Source organism: Trichosurus vulpecula, chromosome 3 (genome assembly GCF_011100635.1).
Source record: "Trichosurus vulpecula isolate mTriVul1 chromosome 3, mTriVul1.pri, whole genome shotgun sequence".
NCBI classification, from domain to species: Eukaryota; Metazoa; Chordata; class Mammalia; order Diprotodontia; family Phalangeridae; genus Trichosurus; species Trichosurus vulpecula.
The window spans coordinates 164,986,421-165,012,927 of NC_050575.1; the positions used below are offsets into that span (position 1 = coordinate 164,986,421).

The 26,507-nt window shown below is 43.5% G+C and overlaps 1 protein-coding gene across 1 annotated transcript in view; it reads left to right on the forward strand.

The window, feature by feature from the left end:
• Positions 1-525: 525 nt before the first annotated feature.
• The window catches only part of AIF1L (allograft inflammatory factor 1 like), a 36,575-nt gene continuing 10,593 nt past the window's right edge, over positions 526-26,507 (forward strand). The window contains exons 1-4 of the mRNA XM_036748463.1: positions 526-789; positions 1,062-1,123; positions 18,220-18,286; positions 22,740-22,781. Of these exons, the coding sequence (XP_036604358.1) occupies positions 747-789; positions 1,062-1,123; positions 18,220-18,286; positions 22,740-22,781 (214 nt within the window). The 5' untranslated portion in view covers positions 526-746. The remainder of the gene's footprint in view (positions 790-1,061; positions 1,124-18,219; positions 18,287-22,739; positions 22,782-26,507) is intronic.

Genomic DNA, 26,507 nt, shown 5'->3' on the forward strand with positions numbered 1-26,507 from the left:
CTCAAGAAAATTTTTTTTTTTTTTAAATTTGGTACCTATTAAGCATTTAGGGTTGGGACTTAAAGGAAGCCAGGGGAGGTCAGTAGCCAGAGCAGAGGATGGAGAGCATTCCAGGTACGGGAGACATTCAGAGAAAATGCCCAGAGCTTCGAGATGCAGTGTCTTGACTAGATGCTCCCCACCCCACCCCCACCCCGCCCCTTTCCGCTCCTTTACTGATTCCCAGACCAGCATTCCACCCTAGACTTACTTGACACTGCATGTCTACCACTCTCGTGGCAGGCGCACCTTAAGCCTTCAGGGAATTTGTGGCCACAAAACGCAAACATGCCTTCCCCTTGAGTATATACAGGGGACTTCTGCAGGAGATTCTGATGGTGGTGGTGAGGGGTGGGGTTGCAACTTGTGGGCACACAAGGGTTAAAACTTCCCTCTGGCTAGGAGGACAGCAACAGGTTGAGGCGGGCTGGGCTGGTTTCTGCATTCTTCCCTTTTCTCCAGCAGAGGGTCTGGGCTGTCTCAGTTGTCCTACATAATAGTTGCATTCAAGAGAGGCTGGGCTGTCTTGGGAGGGGGGGGTGGGGGCGGGGAGGGGGGGGTGGGGGCGGGGAGGGGGGGTGTGACCGGAGCACTGCGGGTCCCTCCGCCCTTCTGCTGCCCCCAGCCACTGCCGCCTCTGACCAGAGGACTCCACAGCCCACTCCACTCACTCTCCTTTGGAGGTTTCACACCAGAGAGCCAGAAAGATGGACTTCGGCATGTCTGTAGCCCTGAGCAAGAGATTCCAAGGTAAGAGAATCTCTTTCTGTCTCCCCGTTCCCCTGACGCCTCCCTTTAATCTACCTCCATCCTCCCCCCCACGTCCCCCCATCCTTCTTCGGACACCTGCCTATCCCCAGACCACTTCCCACAGTCCTCCAACTTTCAGTCTTGCGTGGGGTTTTCCAAGTTAACTTTTTACAGCCTAGGAAGTTTGGGGGAGAGGGAATCATGCCTCTTGGAAGAGATGAGCACCTTCGTCGCTCCCTTCAAAACTACCCTCTCTTCTTTGTTTTCTACAGGAGGGAAAGCATTCGGCTTGCTGAAAGCCCGGCAGGGGAGGAGGCTGGAGGAAATTAACAGGGTAAGAAAGCCATTGGCTGCCTCTAGGTGGCTGGAAAAACTTCCCTCTGATCGATTCGTAGGTCAGGCCATGGGTCCGGGCAGACTCACGTTGGGAGATGGTTACCTTGCTTCTCTCTTTTCCCGTAAGCATAGTGAACTGGAAAGTATATTTTGGGCCCCTGGGTCTCTGCTAACCTGGAACCTCTTTCCCCATCTCATTTGTATCTTCCTTTGGGAAATATTTATGTCCCCTCTAGAAAGAAGTTTGGAATCTACGTCCACGTTTGCAACTTAAAAGTTCATCGAGCTCTCTTTTTTCCCTCCTTACTCCCCTTTATTCTTCTTCTTGTCCTCCGGACCATGATTGGAATAGATCAATGTTTTCCCCACCCCCTAAATTCTCCTCTTCCACAAGTTTCTCCACCTTCTTTTCTAAATATACGTCCCAATTGACCCATTCCCCCCTCCACTAAACAAGTTAGATCTTTCTCCCAATTTGCTCAAGGTCACTGAAGTTTCAGGTTGCAAATTGTTAATCTCCAACCAAGAAAAGTGGGGGCAGGGATAGACCATTGTTGGTGAGTGTGGTTCTGTCTTACCCTTGGCCAGGGACTCCGGACCTGAGAGCAAATGACTTAAAAGGCAGTTTAGAAGTCATAAAATCATAGAAAGTTAGAGCAGGATAGGACTTTGGACCAAAGTACGTGAAAGCTGGACTGGACCTTAGATATCTGGTTCAATTCCATTTAACAGATGGAGAAACAGAGACCCAGAGAGTCAAGTCATTCGACTAAGGTCACCCAGAGCTGGGTCAAGAACTCAGGTCTCCTTACTCTGAGATCATGACTCTTTCCACTAGGCTTCATGGACTAAATGCATGTTCTGGTTTCTAGATGATGGGAGTCCCTCCTGAACCTTTTCCCCCATCTCATCCACAAGATGGGTTTAGGGGGTACCACTCATGACTCTTTCCCCACTGCCAAGCTTCCCACCTCTATGCTTCCTTCATAGATCTTAGAACTTCCCCATGGAGAGGCAGAGTGGTGATGTCTTACATGTTAGGCCTTTACATGTTACATGTAAAGGGATTTTCTTTTTTTAATCATAGTTTGTATATGGAAATCCTTTTAACACTAAAGAAGAAAGGGGAGTTTGATCTTGTGGTGGTGGGTGGATACTTGACATGTATAATTTCAGTGAGATAATAAGGTTTTCACTTGGAAAGGTAAACCTTCTCAAACTCTCCCTTGATAATAATGATAGCTAGAATTTATGTAGTGTTTTAAGGTTTGCAAAGTGCTTTCTAAGCAGGAATCCTCTTAGGGCAAGTAGCACAATGGTTATTGACATCTTCACTTTAGAGATAAGAAGATTTATTCTAGACTTGTGAATTGACTTGCCTAGGACCACCCAGACTGTAGTTTTTAGAGAAAGTATTCCAGCTCCGGGTGTTTTAACTATACTGCACAGACTTCCCACCCCTCTCCCCCAACACCTGACCCCCTCCCAGTAGATATCTTTACCCTTCATACTGAATTACTGTGCCACTGGGGTTTACTCCCCAGAGTCTATACCTCTGGTGCTATGCTATGGGATTGGAGCTGGGCAGTGTGTGCTGAGGCAAGGCATGTTGGGCAAATGCAGTGACCTGCTTCCTAACCTACCAAATTATGTGTTTTGGTTTGTCTAGTAGTATGGAGTTCTTCCTCCAGACACTAGAGATTTGGGGAAACAGAGGAATTTCAAGGGTTTCCAGGCATATCCTGTGTCTTCTAGGTCCCCCAAATGAGTTGACTCACCCAATACCCACTGCCTGTCATAGCCCTTCTTCCTTGGAAAGGGGGTTTAGAAAGGGTGCCCAGGGCCCTTCTGGAAGATGCTTCCGTTCATTCTCAGGTCAGCTCTGCTGTGGAGTTGCCTGGCAAGTCCCCAGGAAGATACTGCCAGACTCATACTCATTCTTGGCTCTTTATAGGGCCACTGGACAAGATCCTGGTGCTTTAACCTCTTCCAGGTCCCAGTGGGGCCGCTCCAGCCCAGGCTTGAGTTACATGCTGGATGAGTCCACCCAAGCCAGCAGGACCCTGAGCATTTGGCTGCTGAAGTCAGGCCTGGGGAACGCAGTCAGGCTGGAGAAACAATGGAGCGAGGCAGGCTTAGCTGGCTGTTTCCTCAGCCAGCCACACCCTTTGGGGATCTGGGGTGGGGTGGAATGGGATGGAATGGGGTGGGAGTCTTAGAAGCAATGAATTTTAGGGTTGAAGGGACTTAGAGATCATCTATTTCCTCCCCCTTGGAATCTCAGAGATGAGGAAACTGAGGTTAAGTTATTTGTCCAAGGTCAAACAGGAAGTAGGGGACTAGCTTTGGGAGGGACAGAGGCTGGCTTGGGGAAAGGGAGAAGCTTTGGATTTTAGTGACCAATGTGGACTCTACCTTGAAGAGGGTCAAGATGAGGAAATCTGTTAGTGAGACCTTTGGTTGGGTCTCTGGAGCTAGTCCCATTCCATGTTTATTTGTCTCTTTCTTCCTGACTCTGGGGCGGGGCCTGATCTCAACCTAACCTGGAGCTATCTGGTTTTGTAATTCTAGGGGCCAAGCCCTCATCTCCTGAGCCCCAAACATACCCACCAGCGACAGCAGCTTTCTGCCACCACAGAAGCCACTATGTTAAGGATGTAGGCTAGGAGGTTTCTGTGTACCTTGTAGAATCTGACTAGGGTGAGTTGATAGCCAAGCGTCAGTGGTGAGCTGCATGGCAGGCTCAGGAATGGTGGGGTGAGTTCCCCCCAAAAGACTTTGTATTTTTCATTGTGCTCAGAGACAAAATGAGCAGTGGCAACATTTAGAAGACCAGAATCTAAGAGATGCTTGTACAAAAGCTTTGCCCATAGCTTAAAATCTCCTCTGGCACACTTGGGGATAGTTGTAGTGATATGGTGGGCCATCGAAGAACGGACAGTGTGGGGAACCAAAGGAAAAAACAAACGTGAAGCAATTAGGGCTTTGTTTCAGGGCATCAAAGTTTATTTTTTAATTGTTTCTTAGTGTCCTTCCCATAACAATCATTCTTGGGGGTTAGAAGTACTCTACCCCTGCCCCAACTTCAGACTGAACTTTCCCTGGTAACAAAAATAATAAAACACCTGACATAGGGACAATGTATATAATATTACCTCTGACAATGTATATAATATTATGTATACGGTTCTGTCTTGGCAGTCTCCTACCTCTCTACTTGGGAGTTGGGAGCTATGGTTCATTATCAATTTTCTAAGACTGTTTCATTTATATTGTTGGAGTCATTGGGTCTGCTTATTTCATTCTATATTAGGATATATTCTGTGTCTATATATTCTATATCAGGTTGTTTTCACTCATTCTCCTGCCGATGAATATTTAGGGTACCAAATCTACGGGGTACCAAGACCATCACAGTGGAGGCAAATCTTTCAGTAGCACAGAACTAAGAGAATTTAGCAATAAGAGAATTTAGGGAGCAAAAAGAATTAACTGAAAAATGAAGCTACTGGTTGGCCTGCTCCCCCACCCCCAGACAGTGGGACTGTTCCTCCTAGACCTGTCCGCCACCTGTGTTGTACCAGTTGAAAAGTTGATTTGGGGCCATGTTTTGTGCCAGTTGCCCCAGAAACAGTTTGTGCTGTTCTGGCCCCAGTATTACTAGTTATGGCTCTGGGGGAGTCACCCAAATGAGTTTGGAGGCAGTTTCCCAAAGAAGAGCCTACATAGACCTCGCGATTGCTGTGGAAAGGATTTTCATGCAAGGCGAAGTTTGCCTCAGTGACTTCTGAAGGGCCTCCCAACTCTCCTGAGATTTGTGAAATGTGTAAACTTGTCTCCTTCCTTCCTCTTCACTTTTAAGAACTGAGTCCCCGATCACATCAGTGGTGTGACTGTGAGAAAAAGATATGTGTGTGTACACTGAGCCAGTGGCCTGCTTGCTGAAAGTGGCACCCAGCCACCCTTGCCTGCTCTGGAGAAGAATAGAGGTCATTGTGAGAGGAAGTACCTTCAGTTCAGATCCTCGTGTGCAGCCTCTGTTTGGTACCAAACATGTTGGGCTTGGAAACACTGATTTGTTCTGTACCATGGAGGGTAAGCCTGGTGTTGGGGTCAAGGAGGCTCTCTAAAGTACCTTTCCATCCCCAGCCTCCTTTAGTCCCAACACCGGGTTTCGGTTCTCAGGGCTCCAGGTCACAAAACTGATAAACAGAAAAATAGAAACATTCCCCACGGGGACTTTGGGGTTGAAGAATCTGGCCCCTAATTTGGGGGATGGCATCAGAAGAAAGGCCACTTAATCTGGTTCTATTCTATAGCTCCTTCCTCTTCTCTTCTGAGCAAGCCAGGGACCCTTCCTTCTTCTGTCCAGGATGAGGACAGTCCAGCCCTAGCCTTCTGTTTTCGTTTTCTCACTGTGTGTATTTTGTCTAAAGGACTATGGAGATTAGGGCCTGAGCACTGCTCCCCACTCCCCCCACATAGCTGACATTCTCCACAGCCCAGATGACAGGAAAGGGGCGACCCCTGGCCAGCCAGGTCCAGCCTTATATGGGAAAGGGAGAAAATTGCTCAGACTTCCCACAGGGACCAGGAGGCCCAGGACTGTGTGGGCAGAGCTTTAGAATGCCCAGGCTGCCTCTGTCTAGTCTGGGAAGATTGTAGCAGAGTGGAAAGGGTAATTCGATTGGTGTCAGATGATCTGGGTTCTAATCCCAGTTCTGTTCATTACTGATTATATGTCCTCTGGTTAGTCACTTCCTCATTAACAAAATAAGGGGGAGTAGGGAAGAGGAGGGAGATTGGATCTCTAATGTCTCTGCCAGCTCTAAATCTAGGATTTTGTGATAGTCTTATGAACTCAAGGAGACTCGAAACCTTCAGAGTGGCATCTGACTGGCTTTTGTAGAGACATAGTCTGCCCTGGCTCTGGTTCACCAGCCTGTTACAGCCTTGCTCTTCACAGCGCTCTCTTGCTTATAAGGATAAGGATCTCTGGCCCAAGGCCAGCCCCATACTCCTAGGCCCTCCCAAGTGGTTTAAAGGACGTTTAAAGTTTTACATCCCCCTCATTTCTGGAGGGTCACTTTAGAATGAAAGTAACATTGAAGACCTAGATTCATGCATGTACACACACACACACACACACACACACACACACTATAAAAAGCTAGGTACAATCCATTTGAAAGTGTGTAGAGGGTGGGTGGGTGTGCATCCCTCACCAGATAGGGAAGGAGATAGTCTGCATCTATACCTGGGAAGGCTATGTGCTTCCCAATGTCACCCCATATATGTGCCCATGTGAATGTGCCCAGTTGGCATTGCAAAAACACCCTTCTCTCTTGCTCTTCCTTAATATATTATAAGGGAGATGGCTGATAAGCTGCCACGTGAGCCCCAGATACGGTATCACCACCAAAGGTTCAGCCGGCCCTGGCCGCTTTGGGACCAGAGTCATGGGGAGCCGAAGATGGAATTTCTTTGGGGTTTGACTCATTTGCATAATTGGTTGTTTTTCTCTCATTCTGATCATTAGCAAGCGGGTTAAGTCCTCTTAAGGAAAGAGAGCTGCTTCCACAGGGAATGTGAGATCATTGGTCTGGGTGATCACCTTTATACAGCTCCTACAATTTTACAGGCACCACCCAGATCACAAGCAATACAGTCCTGACCTTGTAGAAGTTTCTGTGCTACACTAATAAGGACACTGGAAGCTTTCTATAAGGCTGAACTTGGGCCCAAGGCTTATGCTCAAATCCTCTTGGTCCTTTGAGACATTGAACCCTTCTGGATGAGATCCAGGGCATAACTGCCTTCCACCCTATTCTGACATATGTATCCCTCCAAGCGATAGAACAAGACCAGGAAGGGTATGGAAGGTGCAGGCAGGCAAGATGTAGAGTTCAGAAAAGTCAGCTAAGTCAGGAAGGAGGCTGGCAGAGTCTGGTAATAGATAGGTCATAGAAACATATGGTCAATAAAAATGTCTCTAGCAAAGTGATGCCCAATAATATATTGCTTGCTGGATTCACAAATGTTCCTCTTCACCAGGATAAGATCAGAGGATTATAGCTAGGATGTAGTAAGAAGCAAAGGTGCTAGGATCCCCAGAAGGTCCTTATAGTACATTCCATATCATATAGTGTCATGCCAAATCACTAAATCCTAGAACTCTAGGAAGAGATCTCAAAAGTCAGCAAGTCCAACTCTTGCCCAGAGTTTGAATGCCCACTGTGATAGTCCTACAAGTGTAACTGATCTCTTCTGGAAATTCTGCAGCATTCAAGTATACTTCTTTAAATAATACTAACAACAATTGTTATTAAAATAGCTAGCATTTATGTTGTTTGGTTGTTTTCAGTCATGTCTGACTCTTTGTGACCCCATTTGGGGTTTTCTTGGCAAAAAATACTGGAGTGGTTTGCCATTTCCTTCTCTGGCTCATTTTACAGATGAGGAAACTGAGGCAGACTGGGTTAAGTGATTTGCTCAGGGACACACATAGTAAGTGTCTGAGACTGGATTTGATCTCAGGAAAATGAGTCTTCCTGGCTCCAGGCCCAGCACTCTCTCTCTCCACTGTGCCAGCTAGCATTTATATTACATTCATTACTTGGTAAAGTGTGCGTCTGATTCCATTCTACAGCCCTAAAAACTGAGGCCCATTTCCTTTTCCTTGTGAATATCACTAGTGAATGCCAGAGCTGGGGTTCAAACCCAAATCTCTCCTGTCTCTAGGTCTTGTGTTGTTTATTTGTTTGTATGTTTGTTTGTTTTTGTGATACCACAGTGACTTATAATCTCTGGACCTCAGTAAAATAAGAGGCTTGGACTGTATGATCCCTGTGGGCCCTTCCAGAGCTAACTTCCTATGTTCTGTGCTCTCCCATACCTCTCATACTGGCTGTGAGTCTCCATTGCTCCTAAAATTCCCCCTGACTACTTTTGAGGATGATCACACACTAGTCCTCATTGGAAACTCTAGAGAACAGAACTGCAGCCTTCCTGTATTCCAATACCAACTTGTTGTTTTGTCAGTGGAGATGAAAACCCTCCATGTTTCTTCCTTTTCATTCTGGGGGTGGATGCTCAAGCAGGACTGGAGCCATTAAAAGATGCAGCCTCTCTAGGATGTATCAGAGTGAGGATTCTCCTTTCCCTGGTCCTTGCAGCCCCTGATTGACTAACTCCTAACTAACATGGCTGCTGGAGCCTGGTGGCTAGCCAGGGAAACTGCACTGGTTTGGAAAACCAGGACTTTGGGAGAAAGTGAAATTGGGCCGGAGCCTTGGACAGATTTAGACTCTGCTAGAGTACAAGCGGTAAATAATTTCCCAGTCTCAGTGATGTAGATAGTGCCTTCTATATTTTTTCCACTAGACAATAATAATGATTTTATACACACACACTTATACATTTAATATATATACATATGTAAATATATATATACAATTTATACATATGTACATATATATCTCCACACACAATTAGCATGTATATAACCCTTTAAGGCTTGCAGAGCACTTTATAGAAGCTAGCTCATTTGATCCAGTGAGGTAGTTGTTGTCGCTGAGTTGTTTTAGTCGTGTCTGACTCTTTGTGCAAAGATACTGCAGTGGTTTCCCATTTTCTTCTCCAGCTCATTTTACAGATGAGTAAATTGAGGCAAACAGGGTTAAGTGACTTGTGCAGGGTCACAGAGCTAGTAAGTGTCTAAGACAGGACTTGAATTCATGAAGATGGGTCTTTCTGGTTCCAAGCCCTGTGCTCTGACCACTGTGCCACCTAGCTGCCCAACAAAGTGGGTGCTATCATTATTCCCATTTTACTGCCTGAGAGGGGTTTAGTGCCTTCCTCAGGGTCACTCAGCTGAGTGCCTGAGGCAGGATTTGAACTCAGTTCCCTAAGGATGACTAATTGTTCTAGCCTGAGAATACTCAATCAAGTGGATTTTCTGCTGAGTCATTTTGCCCCTCTATGCCCAACATTTATGTTTATTTATATATTTTTTTAAAAAATGTTTTAGCATCACTGTCCTTTCCCAATGACTCCCCCACCCCTACTAAAACACTCTCTTTTGTAGTATTCCAGTGAAACAAATCAACATATGGACCATACCTGAAAATATATGTGTCACTCTGTACCTGTTAGTCTATCACCTCCTTTTGGTGAGTCCGGAGGCAGGCTTCACCATCATTTACTGATAAATTTTCCTGCTCTGTGGAAGTCATTTTCTTTGGAGAAAGTTGAGAGCTGAGGGAGAAGGGAAGGTGGAGGGAGAGCTAATAATTAATAATAATACCTTGTAGCAAGCTTAGCAGTTTTCAAAGCACCTTCATATGCAATATCATGTTCAATCCTCACAACACTTCCATGAGAAAAGAAGGGCAGGGAAGGGAAGAAAAGAAGGGCTATAGAAGCATTAAAAACCTTTTTAGTGTCTTAAGAAATAATGTATCTCTGTAAAGGCCTTTCCAGACTTTAGGGGAAAACCCCTTAGAAAAGAGGAGGATAGGACTGGACAAAAGTAGGCCTTGGTTTTTGTTAGGAAAATGGAGTAAAGATGATAACCACATTTAACCAGACCTTCCCCTACCTTGAAGTGACTTGGTTATTGACCTGAGGGAAGTCCACCTGAAGTCATTGGGAGGCTGGCCTTCTACCCGGGGGAGGGATTAAGATATCTGTTGGAGGTAGAAGGTCCCTATGTTTAACCTCAGGACTGAGGTCTACTAGCCCTGGAGGAAAAGGGTGGTGATTTGGATAATCACTTCTGAAATGTTAATCCAGACTGTATTTTAAGATATCTTTTTCCTTAATATGTTTAATGTGAAGTGTAGAACCTATATCAGATTGCGTGCCATCCCATCTTGGGTGGGGAGGAGGGAGGAGGAGGGGGAGAAAATTTGAAACTCAAAAACTTGAGGAGCTGAATGTTGTGAACTAAAAATAAATAAATTTAAAAGAGAAAAAAAAAGATATCTTTTCCTTGTTTAAGATTCCTCTAAGTATTACTGGAAATCTTCTTGGGGCAGAAAGTCATGCCCAGGGGCATGGGAGACCATGCCAGTTTGGACATCTCTCTAAGTCAGAAATAGTTTAGGTGTAAAATGATAAACTAAATTCTCTCTAGTAGACCTGAACCTAAATTGCAGAGTACAGTATTAGCATTAATATTTTATCTTCAACATCCTCATTTTACAGATAAGAAAACTGATGCCACTAAAGGTTGTCACTTGCCCAAGGTCACAGAGCTGGTACTGTGAGCCCAGCTGGGGCTTCTGACTACAGGTTTAAAGTCCTTTCTACAAGCTATGCTGATTCCCTTTAGAAAGAGTTCAAGACCAGGGCAAGTCACGCTATGTGATGCCTTCATCCTGACAGAAGAAACCATCTTTATTCTGGTGAAATCAGCTTAAAATGAACTCCAGGGGTGGTCTTTAAGGAGAAAATACGTCAGGGGTTCTTAACATGGGGTTTAATGTTTTTTTAAATAACTGCTTTTAAATATAATTGGTTTTTTTTGTGATCCATTGTATTTTATGCATTTTAAAACCTCATCCTAAGAAAGGGTTCACAGGTTTCATCATTCTTCCAAAAAGGCAAATGATACAAAGGTTAAGAACCCTTTGCAATAAGGTAACTTGAAGCCTAAAAGGTGCATAGGTGTGTGTGTGTGTGTATTGTGAGTGTGTGTATATTGTGTATATATCTGTGTATAGGTAATGTGATAAAGTGAAGAAAATTTGGCTTTGATGATTGTTGAGCAGTGTTGGGCTGGCTACACGGGGGGTTGGGGGTGGGGGTGGAGGGGGGGAGAGAGAGAGAGAGAGACAGAGAGACAGACAGAGAGAGAAAGAGGGAGAGAGACAGAGAGAGAGAGACAGAGACAGAGAGAGAAAGAGAAAAGGAGAGGGAGAGAGAAACACCTTGGGCTTTTTAAAAAAGCTTTTATTGATATCTCCTGTTTCTTACATCATCACAGTTATCCAAATATCCCTCTATATCCCTCCCTAGAGAGCCATCCCAGAACAAATAGAATTTTTTAGAGAGGAAAAGTATCAGCACAACTGACCAATACATTGAAAAAGTCTGAAAACATGTTTAATGTACCCATTGTCATCCTCCCATCTCCAGGAAGGAGTAGGTCGGGGGTGTCTTCTAATATCCCTTCATTCAAGTCCTGAAGGACCTTCTTGTTACATTTACTTTAGATTTTTGGTTTGTTGTTTGCGGTTGTTCTTTCCAGTTAGATTGTGGTAGTTACCGTGCATATTGTTTTCTTGGCTCAGCTTACTTCATTTGGTATCAGTTCTTATAAATTCCATGCTTCTCTATTCATCGTACACATCATTTCTTATAGCATAGTAATATTCCATGACATTCAGGTACCATAGTTTGTTTAACCGTTGACCAATCAATGGGCATCTACTTTGTTTCCGATTCTTAACTATCACAAAAAGCTCTTCTAAAATATTTTGGAGGGGCAGCTAGGTGGCGCAGTGAGTAGAGCAATGGCCCTGGAGTCAGAAGGACCTGAGTTCAAATCCGGCCTCAGACACTTGACACACTTATTAGCTGTGTGACCTTGGACAAGTCACTTAACCCCAATTGCCCTGCCTTCCCCCCTGCAAAAAATAAAATAAAATATTTTGGAGTGTATGGGGACTTTCTTCTTATTGATGACTTTCTTGGGGTATAAGCCCAACAATGGATTCTCTGGTTCAAAGGGTATAGACATTTTAATCACTTTATTTGCATCATTTCACAGATCTACCAACAATGTATTAGTATGCTTATTATTCCACAACCCCTCCAACATTGATTCTTGCCATTTTTTGGTCATTTTTGCCGATTTGTGGGATATGAGGTTAAGTCTCAGATTTGTTTTGATTTACATTTCTCTAATTAGTGATTTGGAGCATTTTTTCATATGGTTGTGAATACTTTGCAGTTCTTCTTTTGAGAACTATTTGTTCATATCCTTCAATCATTTATCTATTGGGGATTGACACACACACATGTATCTATATACATATATGTATATACACACATGTATATTGTTATGTGTGCATTTGTTTATTGTTTATGTATCTTGGATACCAAACTCTTATCAGAGAAGTTTGATAAGAAGATATTTTCCCTATTCAACCACTTCCTTTCTTATCCTAGATGGATTAATGTTGTCTATGAAGAAGCTTTTCAGTTTAAGGTTTTCAGTTTCCACTGAAACTTCTCACACCAGTCACTTTCCTAATTCACAACCCAGTGCAGTAGCAAGGGGTTTATCAGAGAACTGGGCCAAGGGCCTTTGCTCTTACTATAGTACATACCTTTGAGTCACTCCCCAGAGAAAGAGAAGGAAGATCAGGGAAAGCTGAATGGTGCACTGGATGGAACTCTGGGTCCAGAGTCAGGAAGATTTGAGTTCAAATCCAACCTCAAATGCTTATTAATTGTGTGACCCTATGCTTAGCCTCTTAACCCGACTCGGGTTAAGAAGATAACCTGACCTCACAGGGATATTGTGAAGAACAAATGAGATATTTGTAAAGAGCCTGGCACAGAGTAGGTGCTTAATAAATGCTTATTCTCTTTCCACTCTCCTTTTAAGGAGGAAGCTGTGGACACAAGGAGAGGCAGGCAGTTCAAAGGTTGGAGTCAGACACATGAAGCTGAGAAGCCTGTACTGGCCATTCAGATGCCCAAGAGCCTGATGTGTTCTCTCCCTCCTCTCATGGTGGGGGGATGGGGGGAGGAGCAGTGGAGGAAGGAGGGGGAGAGAGGCAGTGGAGAAGGGAGGGGAAGAGGGGTAGTAGAGGAGGGAGGGGGATTCGTCAGCAGCAGCTGCTGTGAACAGTGGGCCAGCTCCGAGGACCATCTGGAGGAGGCATGGAGGAGGGAGGGTCAGCTTCTCTCTCCTGCGGTTTGAGCTCAGCTGCTTCTTCCTTTACTGGGCCTGCTGTTAGCTAAGGCATTTGGGCTTTTTGGACCGCAGGAGAAGGAGGTTACTTTAACCTCTCTTCTGGGGCTTCTTCCTTACCCCAGCACGTACTCCAAGGGAAGCCTTATGAGTACTGGAGAAACAAGGGGTAGAATCAGGGACTAGTGTAGCTTCTAGACTCAGCAGGAAAGAGGAAGTGCAGAAAACTCACAGTTTTGCATAAATAGAATTCTAGAGAAACAGAATGTATCTAGAATGGTCCTTAGAGAACATCTATTTCAACTCCCTACATTTTACAGATGGGAAGAGACTTGACCAAGGTCACACAGCTGATCTGTGGAGCTGATAGCTTAGAAGAACATAGAATGTGAGTGGTAGAAGAGACTCAACCCTCTCGTTTTACAGATGAGGAAACTGAGACCCAAATTCAAACAGCAAGTCAGTGACAGAAGTGGGATTTGGAGTTGGAGGACTGGGTTCAAATCCCAGCCCTTCTGCTAATTATCTCTGTGACCATGAGCAAATCACTTTCCCTCTCCGAACCTTGGTTTCCCCATCTGTAAAATGGGGAGGGGATGTTTGGACTGGATGATCTCTCAAGTCTCTCTCATTTTATGAGAATGGCAGAGTTGAGACTGGAAGCCAGGTATTCTGATACTCAGTCTATAATTATTTCATCTACACCATACCTGTATCTTTTCTTTTCAAAGGAATTTGTTTGAGATCAAAATGAAAATATCTATGTAACATGTATTTATTATATATATATATAATATATATACACATATTATACATATTTTACATATATATTCTATGTATTACATATATTATATTATATACATATATACATACATTATGTGTATATTATAATATATTACACATATATGTACATATACATATGCTATACAACCATATATATATACATATTATATATACATATATAAAATATGTTTCAGATGCAGTCCAAAACTTACCACTTCCAAGAAGCCTTCCCTGATTAGCCTCACCCCATACTGATCATTCTCTTGGCCCACATTCCAGTATGCACTTGGGAATACAGTTTCTATTTCTTATATTTATTCATGTCCAGCTTTGCAGTTTTTCCCTAGTTGTTTCATAGGTATAGGTTTTATTTTTAAGAGAATTGACTCTGTCTTGTACTTACCTTGATTTTGGCCCCACTCCCCAAATACTTAGGAAGACACTGTGTATACAGATGGTACTCAATAAATATTTGTTGAATGAATGCATGAATTAATAAGTTAATCCATCCATATTCATTATAGGGTCAGGAGCTGTTACAAGACTTCACAGAAATTTTGAGCTGAAAAGGACTGTAGGCTGTCAAACGTCAGATCAGGAAGGGGCCTTAGAACATAGTGTGTTAGATGGCAGACTGCAGAGGACTTACTCCAACCCCTTCATTTTAGAGAGGAAGTAACTAAGACCCAGAGGAAAGCCCTGGAAGGGAAAAAAAAAAGGACTGGAAAAGAGGAAGTCAAGTAGAAAACCTTGAAAGAGAGGGGCCTCAGAGAAGAGAGGCTTTGAAGCCACCGAAGACTAGATTCAGCTTTACAGTAAAATGAATACAGAAGAGAGGGCCCAGGGCGCATACAAATCAGGCCCCAGGTGTGGCAGTAACTGGTCACTGGGATGCAGTAGCCAGCCAAGTCAGCTGAGCCTTGTCTTAGGATAGGGCCAGCAGTGCCTGGGTGGCCAAGCCAGGGAATTACAGCTGCCAAACTCCAGTACCCCAATCAGGGTGGTCACATTTGCTTCCTCCTTTGTCAAAGGCTATGCAGTTATAATCATAGACTATTGGTTTTGGAAGGGTCCATTGAGAATCGAGGAGTTCTTAACCATGATCATGTCAACCCCTTGGACAGTCCAGTGAAGCCTAACAAACCTTTCTCAGAATGATGTGTGTATATGTAAACACACACGTGTGTATATCCATACACACGTGTGTATATACACGTATATGCGTGTAAATACAATATGCATATAATATATAAATGCATAAATAAAATGCATAAGATTACAAAGAAAATCAATTATATTAAAATACAATTTTAAGATTTTTTTTTTTTAGAAAAAGGTCAAAAGCTGCAGACTAAGAATTCCTGAATTCTAGGGCAGCCCTCTCATTTTCCTGAGGTCCAGGGTCACATCCAGTCAGTGGCAGAAGCAGGACTCTCAATCTCTACTCTCCTGTTCAGATAACTGATTGTGTATCAAAGAGTCAGATTCTCTTCCTTTCTTATGTTTGCTTGCTCTTTTTATTTAATCTCATTGGCTTCTGGGTTGGGTGATTGATGCAGGAATGTGGTACCAGGGAGGAGAGAAGAGCCATAAAGAGGATTTTCTTTCTTTTTTGGAGGCGACCAGAGTTAAGTGACTTACCCAGGGTCACACAGCTACTAAGTGTCTGAGGCCAGATTCAAATTCAGGGCAGGTACTCTATCCACTGTGCCACCTAGCAGCCCCTGTATGTGATTTTCTTGACTGACCAACTCAAGTCAACAAGCATTTTTTAAGTGCTTACTTTTTGGGAGGCACTACAATAAATGCTGAGGATACAAAGAAAGTCCAAAACAGACCAAATCCTCAAGGAGCTCACATTCTAATATGGGAGACAACATGTAAACAACTATGCACATACAACATATATATGGGGTAAATGGGAAGTAATCTCAGAGTAAACACTAGCAGTTGAGGGGATGGGGGACGCCGAAAGGCCTCTTGCAGAAGGCAGGATTTGAGCTGGGTCTTGAAGGAAGCCAGAAGGCAAAGACAAGGAGAGAGAGCATTCCAAGCATGGGAGACAGCCTGTGAAAAGGCACAGAGTGAAGAGATGAGGTGTTTACATGGGAAGGAACAGCGATAACACCAGTGTCACTAGATCATACAGTGTGTGGAGGGGAGTAAGACGAGTGCAAAGGTAGGAAGGGGTCAGGTAATGAAGGACTTTAAAAGCCAAACTGAGGATTTTATATTTGATCCTAGAGGTCATAGGAAACCACTGGAGTTTATTTTAGTGGGAGAGTAACATGGTCAAACCAGCATTTCCCTTCCTTCCTGTCTTCCTTCCTTCCTGTCTTCCTTCCTGTCTTCCTTCCTTCCTTCCTTCCTTCCTTTCTTTCCTTCTTTCTTTCTTTCTTTCTTTCTTTCTTTCTTTCTTTCTTTCTTTCTTTTCTTTGTCCATTCTTTCTTTCTTCCTTCCTTTCTTTCTTTCCTTTGTCCGTTCTTTCTTTCTTTCTTCATTCATTTATTTGTTTATTGAGGTGAGGTGATTAGGATTAAGTGACTTGCCCAGGGTCATACAACTAGTAAGTGTCAAGTGTCTGAAGCCAGATTTGAGCTCAGGTCTTTCTGACTCCAGGGCCGGTGCTCTATAGACCTGCATTTTAGAAGATTGCTTTGGCAGCTGATTGGAGAATGGATTGGAGTGGGGAAAGGCTCGAGGCAGACATATCATCCAGCAGGTTATTGCAATAGTCCAGGCATGAGATGATGAGGGTCTGCACCAGGGCGGTGGCAGTGTCAGAGCAGAGAAAGAGGTATGCATGAGATGTTAGAAGAGATGTGTCTGATGACAGGACTTGGCAACATCACCCCCTCCTGCCCTTGCTACTCATACTCTGAAATGCTCAGTATATAGTTCTGCTATAATGCTTGTTTCAAAAACACAAATTTATCCCAACATGATTGAAATATTAGGGAACATTTTGAGCATGACTCCAGCTTCAAGTTTACTTATACCCAGTTTCCTCCAAGAGGAAACATTGAGAAAACAGCAAACGGCACCACTTCATAATAACTCATAAGCTGCAACCTTTCCAATGCCCACTTCCACTAGCAAACTTTAGGTCTTTTAGAAGGAAAAGTGTCATGTTTACTGTGTCACTAAGTTTCTTAGCCTTGTGCCCTAATCCCATATTCCTTATAAGCCATGTGATTTTTATTGTGTGATTTTTGCGTAGGACTGTACTTTTGTGGGGGGGTGTCTATGTTCTACTAGAGTAAAACTGACTGAATTTTCTTTCACATCTCCCCCAGGTAGACCCAAAGTCACTTCTCCCAACCTCCACACCCCCCCACTCAAATTCTGGAGAAAAAAATGGAAGCGCAAGGGGTGTGAGAAAGAAAACAAACAAAAGTCCCTAAAGAACATTAATCCCTTATATATACATATGACTTCATATTTTCCTAACACCCTTGTATTTATTTAAATAGATTTATGTCTGATCTGTAAAATTGAATTACTCATACTTTGCTCACTTGAAGGCAGGGGGTTGAACCAGATGATCTTGTAACAATCCTTCTAAGTGCTGAGAGCTATCACTCCTCCTTACTTCTGAAAGGTTCAAAGTGGCAGTACTTTTCCTATAAATTATCGGAGGACCATAAAGAGCTGCAGAAAGGTTCATATCCCACTTCTGGGCTTTTTGCATGGCCTCTCTGGGCCTCATTTTTCTCATCAGTAAAAGTGAGGGGGGTTGGACCACATGGCCCCAAAATCCCTTTCAACTCTAGGTCTGTGATCCTATGATGTCATTCGATCCTCATGGTAGTGCTCAGGGAATAAGGATCAGTAGACCAGATATTTATAGTCCCATTTTACAGATGAGCAAACCGTGGCTCTGAAACCCTCAGCTTGCTCAGGGTTACAAAATGAAGTGTCTGAAGCTCAGGCTAGAACCCAGGCATACTTTTGGCACTACATCAGGCTGTCTGGGGAAGAGGAGACACAGGCGCCACGATGTGTCTGGCCAGGTACAGTTGAAGGCATTCAGACCTTGCTGAAAGATACCCCTCTCTCCCATGTTGTATCTGCCTCCATCTCTAAACTTCAGAGAGCAACTGCGAACTAACTGTAACACTGAGCACATTCTTTGCCCATAGTAGGTGCTTATCTTATGTTCGTTGCATGAATAAATTAGTGATGGAGCTTATCCAACCAATGTCTCTCATCTAGGTAGAGTGTGGCGTCTGGCCTCCCCCTTTGGTGCCTCCCTGAAGTACAGAAACCCTCCTTGGCTCATTGGCTTGTGGAGGGAATCTATAAGCAAATGAACTTCTGTGTCAATGAATCTCCCCCTCCCCTTGTCTTCCCTGCCCCTGAGGACTGTTCCTCTCTCTCTCAGGAATTTCTCTGTGACCAGAAGTACAGTGATGAAGAAAACCTGGAGGAAAAGCTCACAGCCTTCAAGGGTAAGCCTGGGCTGGTGGCCCTCGGGACCCCTCCGTGATGGCTTCCAGACGAAGCCCTCTGTCCTGGGAAAGCCCAGGGCCAGTTGCTGTTGACTCTGTCCCTTGTTCCCTTTGGATTCATTCCTTGGGCGACAAACAAAGCAGTCAGATAGATCTCTGTCCCATGGATCTGGGCCATGACCTTATATCCATTTTGGAACTCACCCTGTCCCTTTTTCCTTTGTATTTCTTTGTGGAATCCAAGCCGGATACACCGGGTGTGGGGTTCTCAATGAACCCCACTGAGGAGAGAGTTCTTGCCCTCCTCTTCCTTTCTTGGTGCCTCAGACTGGCACTCACTTTGGCCTTTCCTGCCCAGAAGATGCTTGCCACACCTTTCAAGCTCCCTGCCCTACAGTCCACCCTAGGCAGGACCCTTTCTCCTCTTCCTCTCCTCCTCCCCTGCCTCAGGTCTACAGGGCTGGCTTTTTTCTGCTTTGCTACCCGAGCCCACTGGCTCTCTGTAGTCTTGCACAATCAGTCCATTGTGAGCTGCCCTCTCCCCCTCCAGGCAGAGTGTCTCAGGAGCCCCTGTGGAGAATGGGCATTTGTGTAGCTGCACCGGGGCAGGGGGGCAGGATTTCTGCCCATTGAATCCCAGCAGCACGGGATGAAAAGAAAACACGAACATGGAGCCCATGTTGGAAAAGGGGCAGCATAAAGGCTCTTCTGTCTCCAGCCATGCCTTCCAGCTTCCAGCCAGCAATCCCCCCCAAAGTGGAAATATATATGTAAGGAGTGTGAGCGGGTAAATCTTCTCTGGATGGATCCATACACATGGGGCAGAGGAAGCTTTGTCTTTGGGCAGGACACACAAACAGTAGCATATAACTTCATGACCCTAAGCAAACAAACTTTATGGAATGCTAATCAGTCAGTCAACAAACAAACATTTACTACTCACTTACAGAGTGCCAGGCACTGTGCTAAGTGCTGGGGTTACAAAGAGAGACTAAAAAACACAGCCATTGCCCTCAAGGAGCTTACAGTCTAAAGGGGGAGACCAGATGCAAATAATTGGATATATACAAGGTAGATATAGAGAGTTGGAAGGCAGTCTCAGAGAGAAGGTGCTAGTGGCAGAGTGGACTGGAAAAGAGTTCCTGCGGTCTTTTTTTAAAAAATTAATTAATTTTTAGTTTTCAACATTCATTTTTTATAAGATTTTGAGTTCTAAATTGTACCCCTTCCCCAAGATAGCATGCAATCGGATATAGGTTATACATATACAGTCCTATTAACCATATTTCAACATTAGTTGTGTTGTAAAAGAGGAATCAAATCAAAAGGGGAAAACCATGAGAAAGAAAAAAAAGAGAGAAAATAGTCTGCTTTGATCTACATTCAGACTCCATGGTTCTTTCTCTGGATGTGGATGGCATCACCCTCATGAGTCTTTTGGAGTTGTCTTAGATCATTGTATGGCCTCTTGCAGTTTTGAAGGGAGCCAAAGAAACAAGAGACGGAGGTGAGCAGGGAGAGCCTGCCAGGCATGGGAGACAGTCAGTGCAAAGGTGTGGCACGGACAGAAAATTGAGCATCTGGGGATATAGTTACAAGTGAAAACAAAGACAATTCCTGCCTTCAAAGAGCCTACATTCTAATGGGGGGAGAGGGGGAACGGTACCAAAAAGGGAGCCAAAAAGGGATGATTGGAGAAGGTGTTGTGTGAGAGGATGTGGTCTAGAGAGTCAGAAGCACAGCCAGGAGGAGAATGAAGCATAGCTGGTTTGTGCCCATTCCCAAAATGAAGGGCCCAAAAGGAACACACCAGTGGATAAGGGAGGCCTGCATGGAAGTGGGATGTTCCAGGGTGAAAAGATAGCTGGGTCATGGTGGCAAAGTTCAGAGAGGTAAGAAAGCAGGAAAGGTGTGGAGGGAACAGGTTATGAAGAGCACGATGCCAAACAGAGTAGTTTATGTTTGATCCTGGAGGTAATAGGGAGCCATTGGAGTTTAATGAATAGGCTATAACATGATCAGGCTTGCCCTTTAGGAAAATCACTTTGGCAGCTGAGTGGAGGAGAGACCTGAGGCAGGGCAGTCACCTCAGCAGTAGTAGGAAAGTTCAGAAGGTGGGGGAATGTTGACTTTAAGATGCCTGTAGGACATCTGGCTCGAGATGTCCAAGAGGCAGTTGGAGCTTGGCAACTGCAGTTCAGAAGAGAGACTAGGCCTGGATGTGTAGGTCTGGGAGTCATCTGCATACAGATGATACTTGGGCTTTTGGGAGCTGAGCCTTTACCAAGAAAGAGAGTTTAGAGTGAAAAGAGGAAGCTCAAGACAGAACCTCAGAGGACATCCATGGTTAGCTGACATGACACAGATCAAAACCTAGCAAAGGACCCTGTGGAGGAGGAGTTAGACAACATTCCCTTTCATTTCTGTATCCTCAATCTCATAGATAACTAGGCTACCTTTCTTCCAAGTAGTTCAAAGAATATCCCATGTGTCATCTCAGTGATCACTTTTTTAGAAAATTAAATGTTTTGTTAAAAAACATTACTAAAAATCAGCACAACCAACTAAATTTGCTTAGTACATATTTATATCTTAATTAATTTCAGTGAAATATCATAAAAATTTTTCAGTCCTCTGTATTTTAATTTAGTCCCCTCATCTCTGTCTCTTAAGTTTCCCTGACTTCCTTTGAGACTCAGAAGAAAGTGGGAAAAAAAGAAACTTACATGATAACTTTATTATATATTTAAAAGGAATAACAAGTTGTACATAATAGATTTGCAGTTTCATGTGAAATCATCTTTTTTTATTATGCTATGTTATGGAAATGCTTTTTTTATTCCATAAGCTAAAAATTAAATAAATAAAAAGTTTTTAAAAAAGACTCAAATCCCACTTTCTGCAAAAGGTCTTTTAGTCTCTAAGTCCACATCAGAATTCCTTGTTTTCTCATTTATTGTGCTCTCATAGAGTCATCATGTATTCTGTCCTTCTAGCTTTGCTTTTTTTTGGGGGGTGGGGGGGTCCCTTTGCATTATTCTATGAAAGTCGCAGGGTCGTGGAATCATAGATCTAGAGCTGGAAGGGACCTTAGCAGCCATTGGTCCAACCCCATCATTTTACAGATAAGGAACCAGGAGCAGAGAGGTCAAAAGACTTGCCCAAGGTTACAGGTAGTAAATAGCAGAGGTAAGATTCAAACCCAGGATCTCAGACTCCAAATCCAGTATTCTTTCCACCTTACCATGCTCATTCCTTATAAGGCTTTTTTTTTAATTCCTCCAACTTATTGGTCTCAAATGCATTATAGTATTCTATTATATTGAAGTATCATAATTTGACCCTTAATTCCCCTATTGTGAAATATTTGGGTTGTTTTTTGGTCTTTTGTTTGTTTTGCAATTTTACATATGTGTATAGATGCATGTATATACATATATACGTACACACATATTTATATATATAATGCTGCTTTGAAAAATTTTTTAACCGATTGCCCTTTTTTTTAAATGACTCTTTAAGGGTGTGTTCCCAATGACTGGGTAGAAGGGTGTGATTATTTTTGTAATTTTTACTACACATTGCCAGACTGTTCCCTCAAAAGATTCTGCAAGCTAGTAATTCCCCCAATAATGAATGGATGTACTTGTTTCTCCATGATTTCTCATTCATCTTCATAGCATTACTGAGAGAGAGGGAGGAAGCAGGTAACATTACCTCCCTCCGCTTTCCAGAAAGGACAACTGAGTCTCAGAGAGGTTAAAGGCTTCATTTCAAGATAAACTGGCTGCCAGTGGAGGAACGTGAATAAGGATGAGAGAAAATGGCGATTCTCTGAGTAGATTGACAAGAAAATAATAATCCATATTTACCATAATTCTTTAAGATTTATAAAGTGTTTCCCTCACAACAATCCTATGATGTAGATGTGGGACTATCATCATTCTCATCCCCATTTTACAGATGAGAAAATTGAGGCTCAGAATTCACTGACTTGCTCACAGTCACACAGCTAAGAAGTCTTTTTTTTTTGCCCTATTGATTATTTTATTAAATAAGTAAAAACATTCTTATTTACACAACCACTATAAAATAGAAATATTTCAGAAAGTATGTTATAGGGACATGTATAATTTGATTTGGTCTATCATACTGAAAATGGGGCAAGGCAATTTAATTTCCATCTTGTATGTTGTCACTTAAGAGCTCAGCAACAAGGCAAGACTCCCTTAAACCAAAATATCACAAATAGAACAAGTCCCAACTCACAGCTAAGAAGTCTTAAAGCTGGGACTTGCACCCAAGCTCTTTCACTCAGTCCAGTGCTCCTTCCTCTCCCCTTTCCTGGTTCTCTGAGCCAACTGACATGGGAATTGTCTGGCCCTTTGATGAAGTTCTTGTTTGCTGCTGTCCCTGGGCTCCAGCTAACACAGACTCTTACTCTGTCTTCCAGAGAAGTATATGGAGTTTGACCTGAACAATGAAGGAGAGATTGGTAAGTCAATTCACTAAGGACTAAGCAAGGCTGGGAAATTCCATGGAGATGGGTCGTTGGTGGTTGTGGTTTGTCCTTCGTTCTTGAAGAGGACCATGTCATCAGGACATGGACATGATCTGCAAGTGGATTGAAGTGAGGGAGGGCTGTGAAGCCTTGCTTTCTCCTCCAGTGCGATCTGGGTCCAGTGGCCAGATAGAGATCAGAATGACTGGAGCTGGCCCAGCATGGAGGTGGGTGAAGGAGAGGGAAGGTGGGAATGCATGCATATAGAGGACATACACAAGGGTGTTGGGTAAGAGTCCACACTGACCTATGTATGTGATTGGGGGAGAATGACAGAATTTAGAGGGGAAAGGGACCTCATTAACCAAATCACTCGACTGCTGCTTGACAAGTGAGCATTCAGCCTCTGCTTGAAGACATTCAAGGAGCAAGAACTCTATCTCAGAAAGACCATCCCGTTTTAAATAACTCAACTCTTTGGAAGCTTTTACTGATATCAAGCCTAAATTTTCCTCTTTATTACTCCCTGGCCCTCCTCCCCTCCCCCAGTTTGTAACATTTCAAGTGAAGTTTGAGCTTCTAGGAAGTGTACTTATTGTTTCAGGGTTTTTCCCATCTCCCAGACTGCAAGGTAAAAGGCTTTTTTAAAAAAAATATTTATTTATTTAATTTTTTAAGTTTTCAGCATTAATTTTCACAAGAATTTGAATTACAAATTTTCTCTCCATTTCTACCTTCTTCCTCCACTCCAAGATGGCGTATATTCTGGTTGCCCCGTTCCCCAGTCAGCCCTCTCTTCTGTCACCCCACTCCACTCCTATCCCCCTTTCCCTTCTTCTCTTGTAGGGCAAGATAGATTTCTATGCCCCATTGCCTGTATATCTTATTTCCTAGTTGCATGCAAAAACTTTTTTTTTTGAACATCTGCTTTTAAAACTTTGAGTTCCAAATTTGCTCCCCTCTTCCCTCCCCACCCAACCTCCCTAAGAAGGCAAGCAATTCAACATAGGCCACATGTGTATCATTATGCAAAACCCTTCCATAGTATTCATGTTGTGAAAGACTACTTATATTTCCCTCCATCTTATCCTATCCCCCTTTATCCAATTTTTTCCCTTGACCCTGTCCCTTTTCAAAAGTATTTGCTTTTGATTACCTCCTCCCCCTATCTGCCCTCCCTTCTATCATCCCCCCCTTTTTATCTCCTTCCTCCTTCTTTGATGTGGGGTAAGATACCCAATTGAGTGTGTATTCCCTCCTCAGGTCAAATCTGATTAGAGCAAGATTCACTCACTCCCCCTCACCTGCCCCCTCTTCCCTTCCAACAGAACTGCTTTTTCTTGCCACTTTTATGTGAGATAATTTACCCCATTCTATCTCTCCTTTTATCCCTCTCTCAATATATTCCTCTCTCATCCCTTAATTTGATTCTTTTTTAGATATCATCCCTTCATATTCAACTCACCTTGTGCCTTCTGTCTATACACACACACACACAAACACACACACATATGTATATTCCCTTCAGCTACCCTAATACTGAGATCTCATGAATTATACACATCATCTTTCCAGGTAGGAATGTAAACAAAACAGTTCAACTTTGATAAGTCCCTTATGATTTCTCTTTCCTCTTTACCTTTTCATGCTTCTCTTGATTCTTGTGTTTGAAAGTCAAATTTTCTATTCAGCTCTGGTCTTTTCACTGAGAAAGCTTGAAAGTCCTCTATTTTATTGAAAATCCATATTTTGCCTTGGAGCATGATACTCAGTTTTGCTGGGTAGGTGATTCTTGGTTTTAATCCTAGCTCCATTGACCTCCAGAATATCATATTCCAAGCCCTTTGATCCTTTAATGTAGAAGCTGCTAGATCTTGTGTTGTTCTGATTGTGTTTCCACAATACTCAAATTGTTTCTTTCTGGCTGCTTGCAATATTTTCTCCTTGATCTGGGAGCTCTGGAATTTGGCAACAATATTCCTAGGAGTTTTCTTTTTGGGATCTTTTTCAGGAGGCGATCATTGGATTCTTTCAATTTCTATTTTACCCTGTGGCTCTAGAATATAAGGGCAGTTCTCCTTGATAACTTCTTGAAAGATGATATCTAGGCTCTTTTTTTGATCATGGCTTTCAGGTAGTCCAATAATCTTTAAATTATCTCTCCTGGATCTATTTTCCAGGTCAGTGATTTTTCCAATGAGGTATTTCACATTGTCTTCTATTTTTCCATTCCTTTGGTTCTGTTTTATAATATCTTGATTTCTCATAAAGTCACTAGCTTCCACTTGCTCCAGTCAAATTTTTAAGGTAGCATTTTCTTCAGTGGTCTTTTGGACCTCCTTTTCCATTTGGTTAATTCTGCCTTTCAAGGCATTCTTCTCCTCATTGGCTTTTTGGAGCTCTTTTGCCATTTGAGTTAGTCTATTTTTTAAAGTGTTATTTTCTTCACTATTTTTTGGGTCTCCTTTAGCAAGTCATTGACTTCTTTTTTATGGTTTTCTCACATCACTCTCATTTCTCTTCCCAATTTTTCCTCTACTTCTCTAACTTGCTTTTCCAAATCCTTTTTGAGCTGTTCCATGGCCTGAGACCAGTTCATGTTTTTCTTGGAGGCTTTTGATGTAGGCTCTCTGACTTTGTTGACTTCTTCTGGCTATACGTTTTGGTCTTCTTTGTCACCAAAGAAAGATTTCAAAGTCTGAGACTGAATCTGGGTGCATTTTCACTGCCTATTCATGTTCCCAGCCAACAACTTGACCCTTGAGCTTTTCGTTGGGGTATGACTGCTTGTAGAGTAGAGAGAACTTTGTCCTAACCTTGAGGGGCTGTGCTGTTGTTTTCAGAGCTATTTCTACACGGCAAGCTCTGACACACCAGCACTCCTCCTCCCCCAAGAACCGCCAATCCGGACCGGGACTCAGATCTAAGCAGGCTCTGCACTCCTGCTCTGATCCACCACTTAATCCCTCCCACCAGGTAGGCCTGGGACCAGAAGCAACTGCAGCTGTAGCTCTGGAAGCAGCCTCAGAGCTGTGCCACCTCTCCTGCCCCCAGGGTGGTGGCTGACCACAAACTCCTTTCACTCAGACCCCACAGTTTTTCCCACTAACCTTCTCTGTCATCTTTGGTGTTTGTCAGTTGAGATGCCTAGTAACTGCAATAGCTCACTGATTCAGGGCACTAGGGCCTGTTCCACCCGGCTCCAGGTCTGGTTGGTGCAGGTGCGGCCCATGCTGGACTCTGCTCCGCTCTGCTCCCAGCACGGTGTGATAGACCTTACCCAGTGATCATCCAGGCTGTCCTGGGCTGGAGCCCTGCTTCCCTCTGCTATTTGGTGGGTCCTGCAGCTCTAGAATTTGTTCAGAGCCATTTTTATAGGTTTTTGGAGGGACCTGGCAGGGAGCTCACGCAAGTCCCTGCTTTCCAGCCACCATCTTGGCTCTGCCCCTGGGAAAAGGCTTTTACTGGGGCTAATTGGCCATCGCTGAAGCCAAGCCTGGCCTCTGGCATGGCTGATACCCTTTCACTTCTCGCTCCTCTTTGGGCCTTCCATTTCTTCCAAAGTCTACCTCCATACTCAGCAATTTGCCTGCAATTTTAGATCTGAGAGGGACCTGTGGAGAATGAAGGATATTGAACTGTGTCCTGGTCCCAGATATGTTTCTACTACTTTAGCAAAAGACAAGGAGAAGCCAAATGCCTTTAGAAGACCTTAGCTTC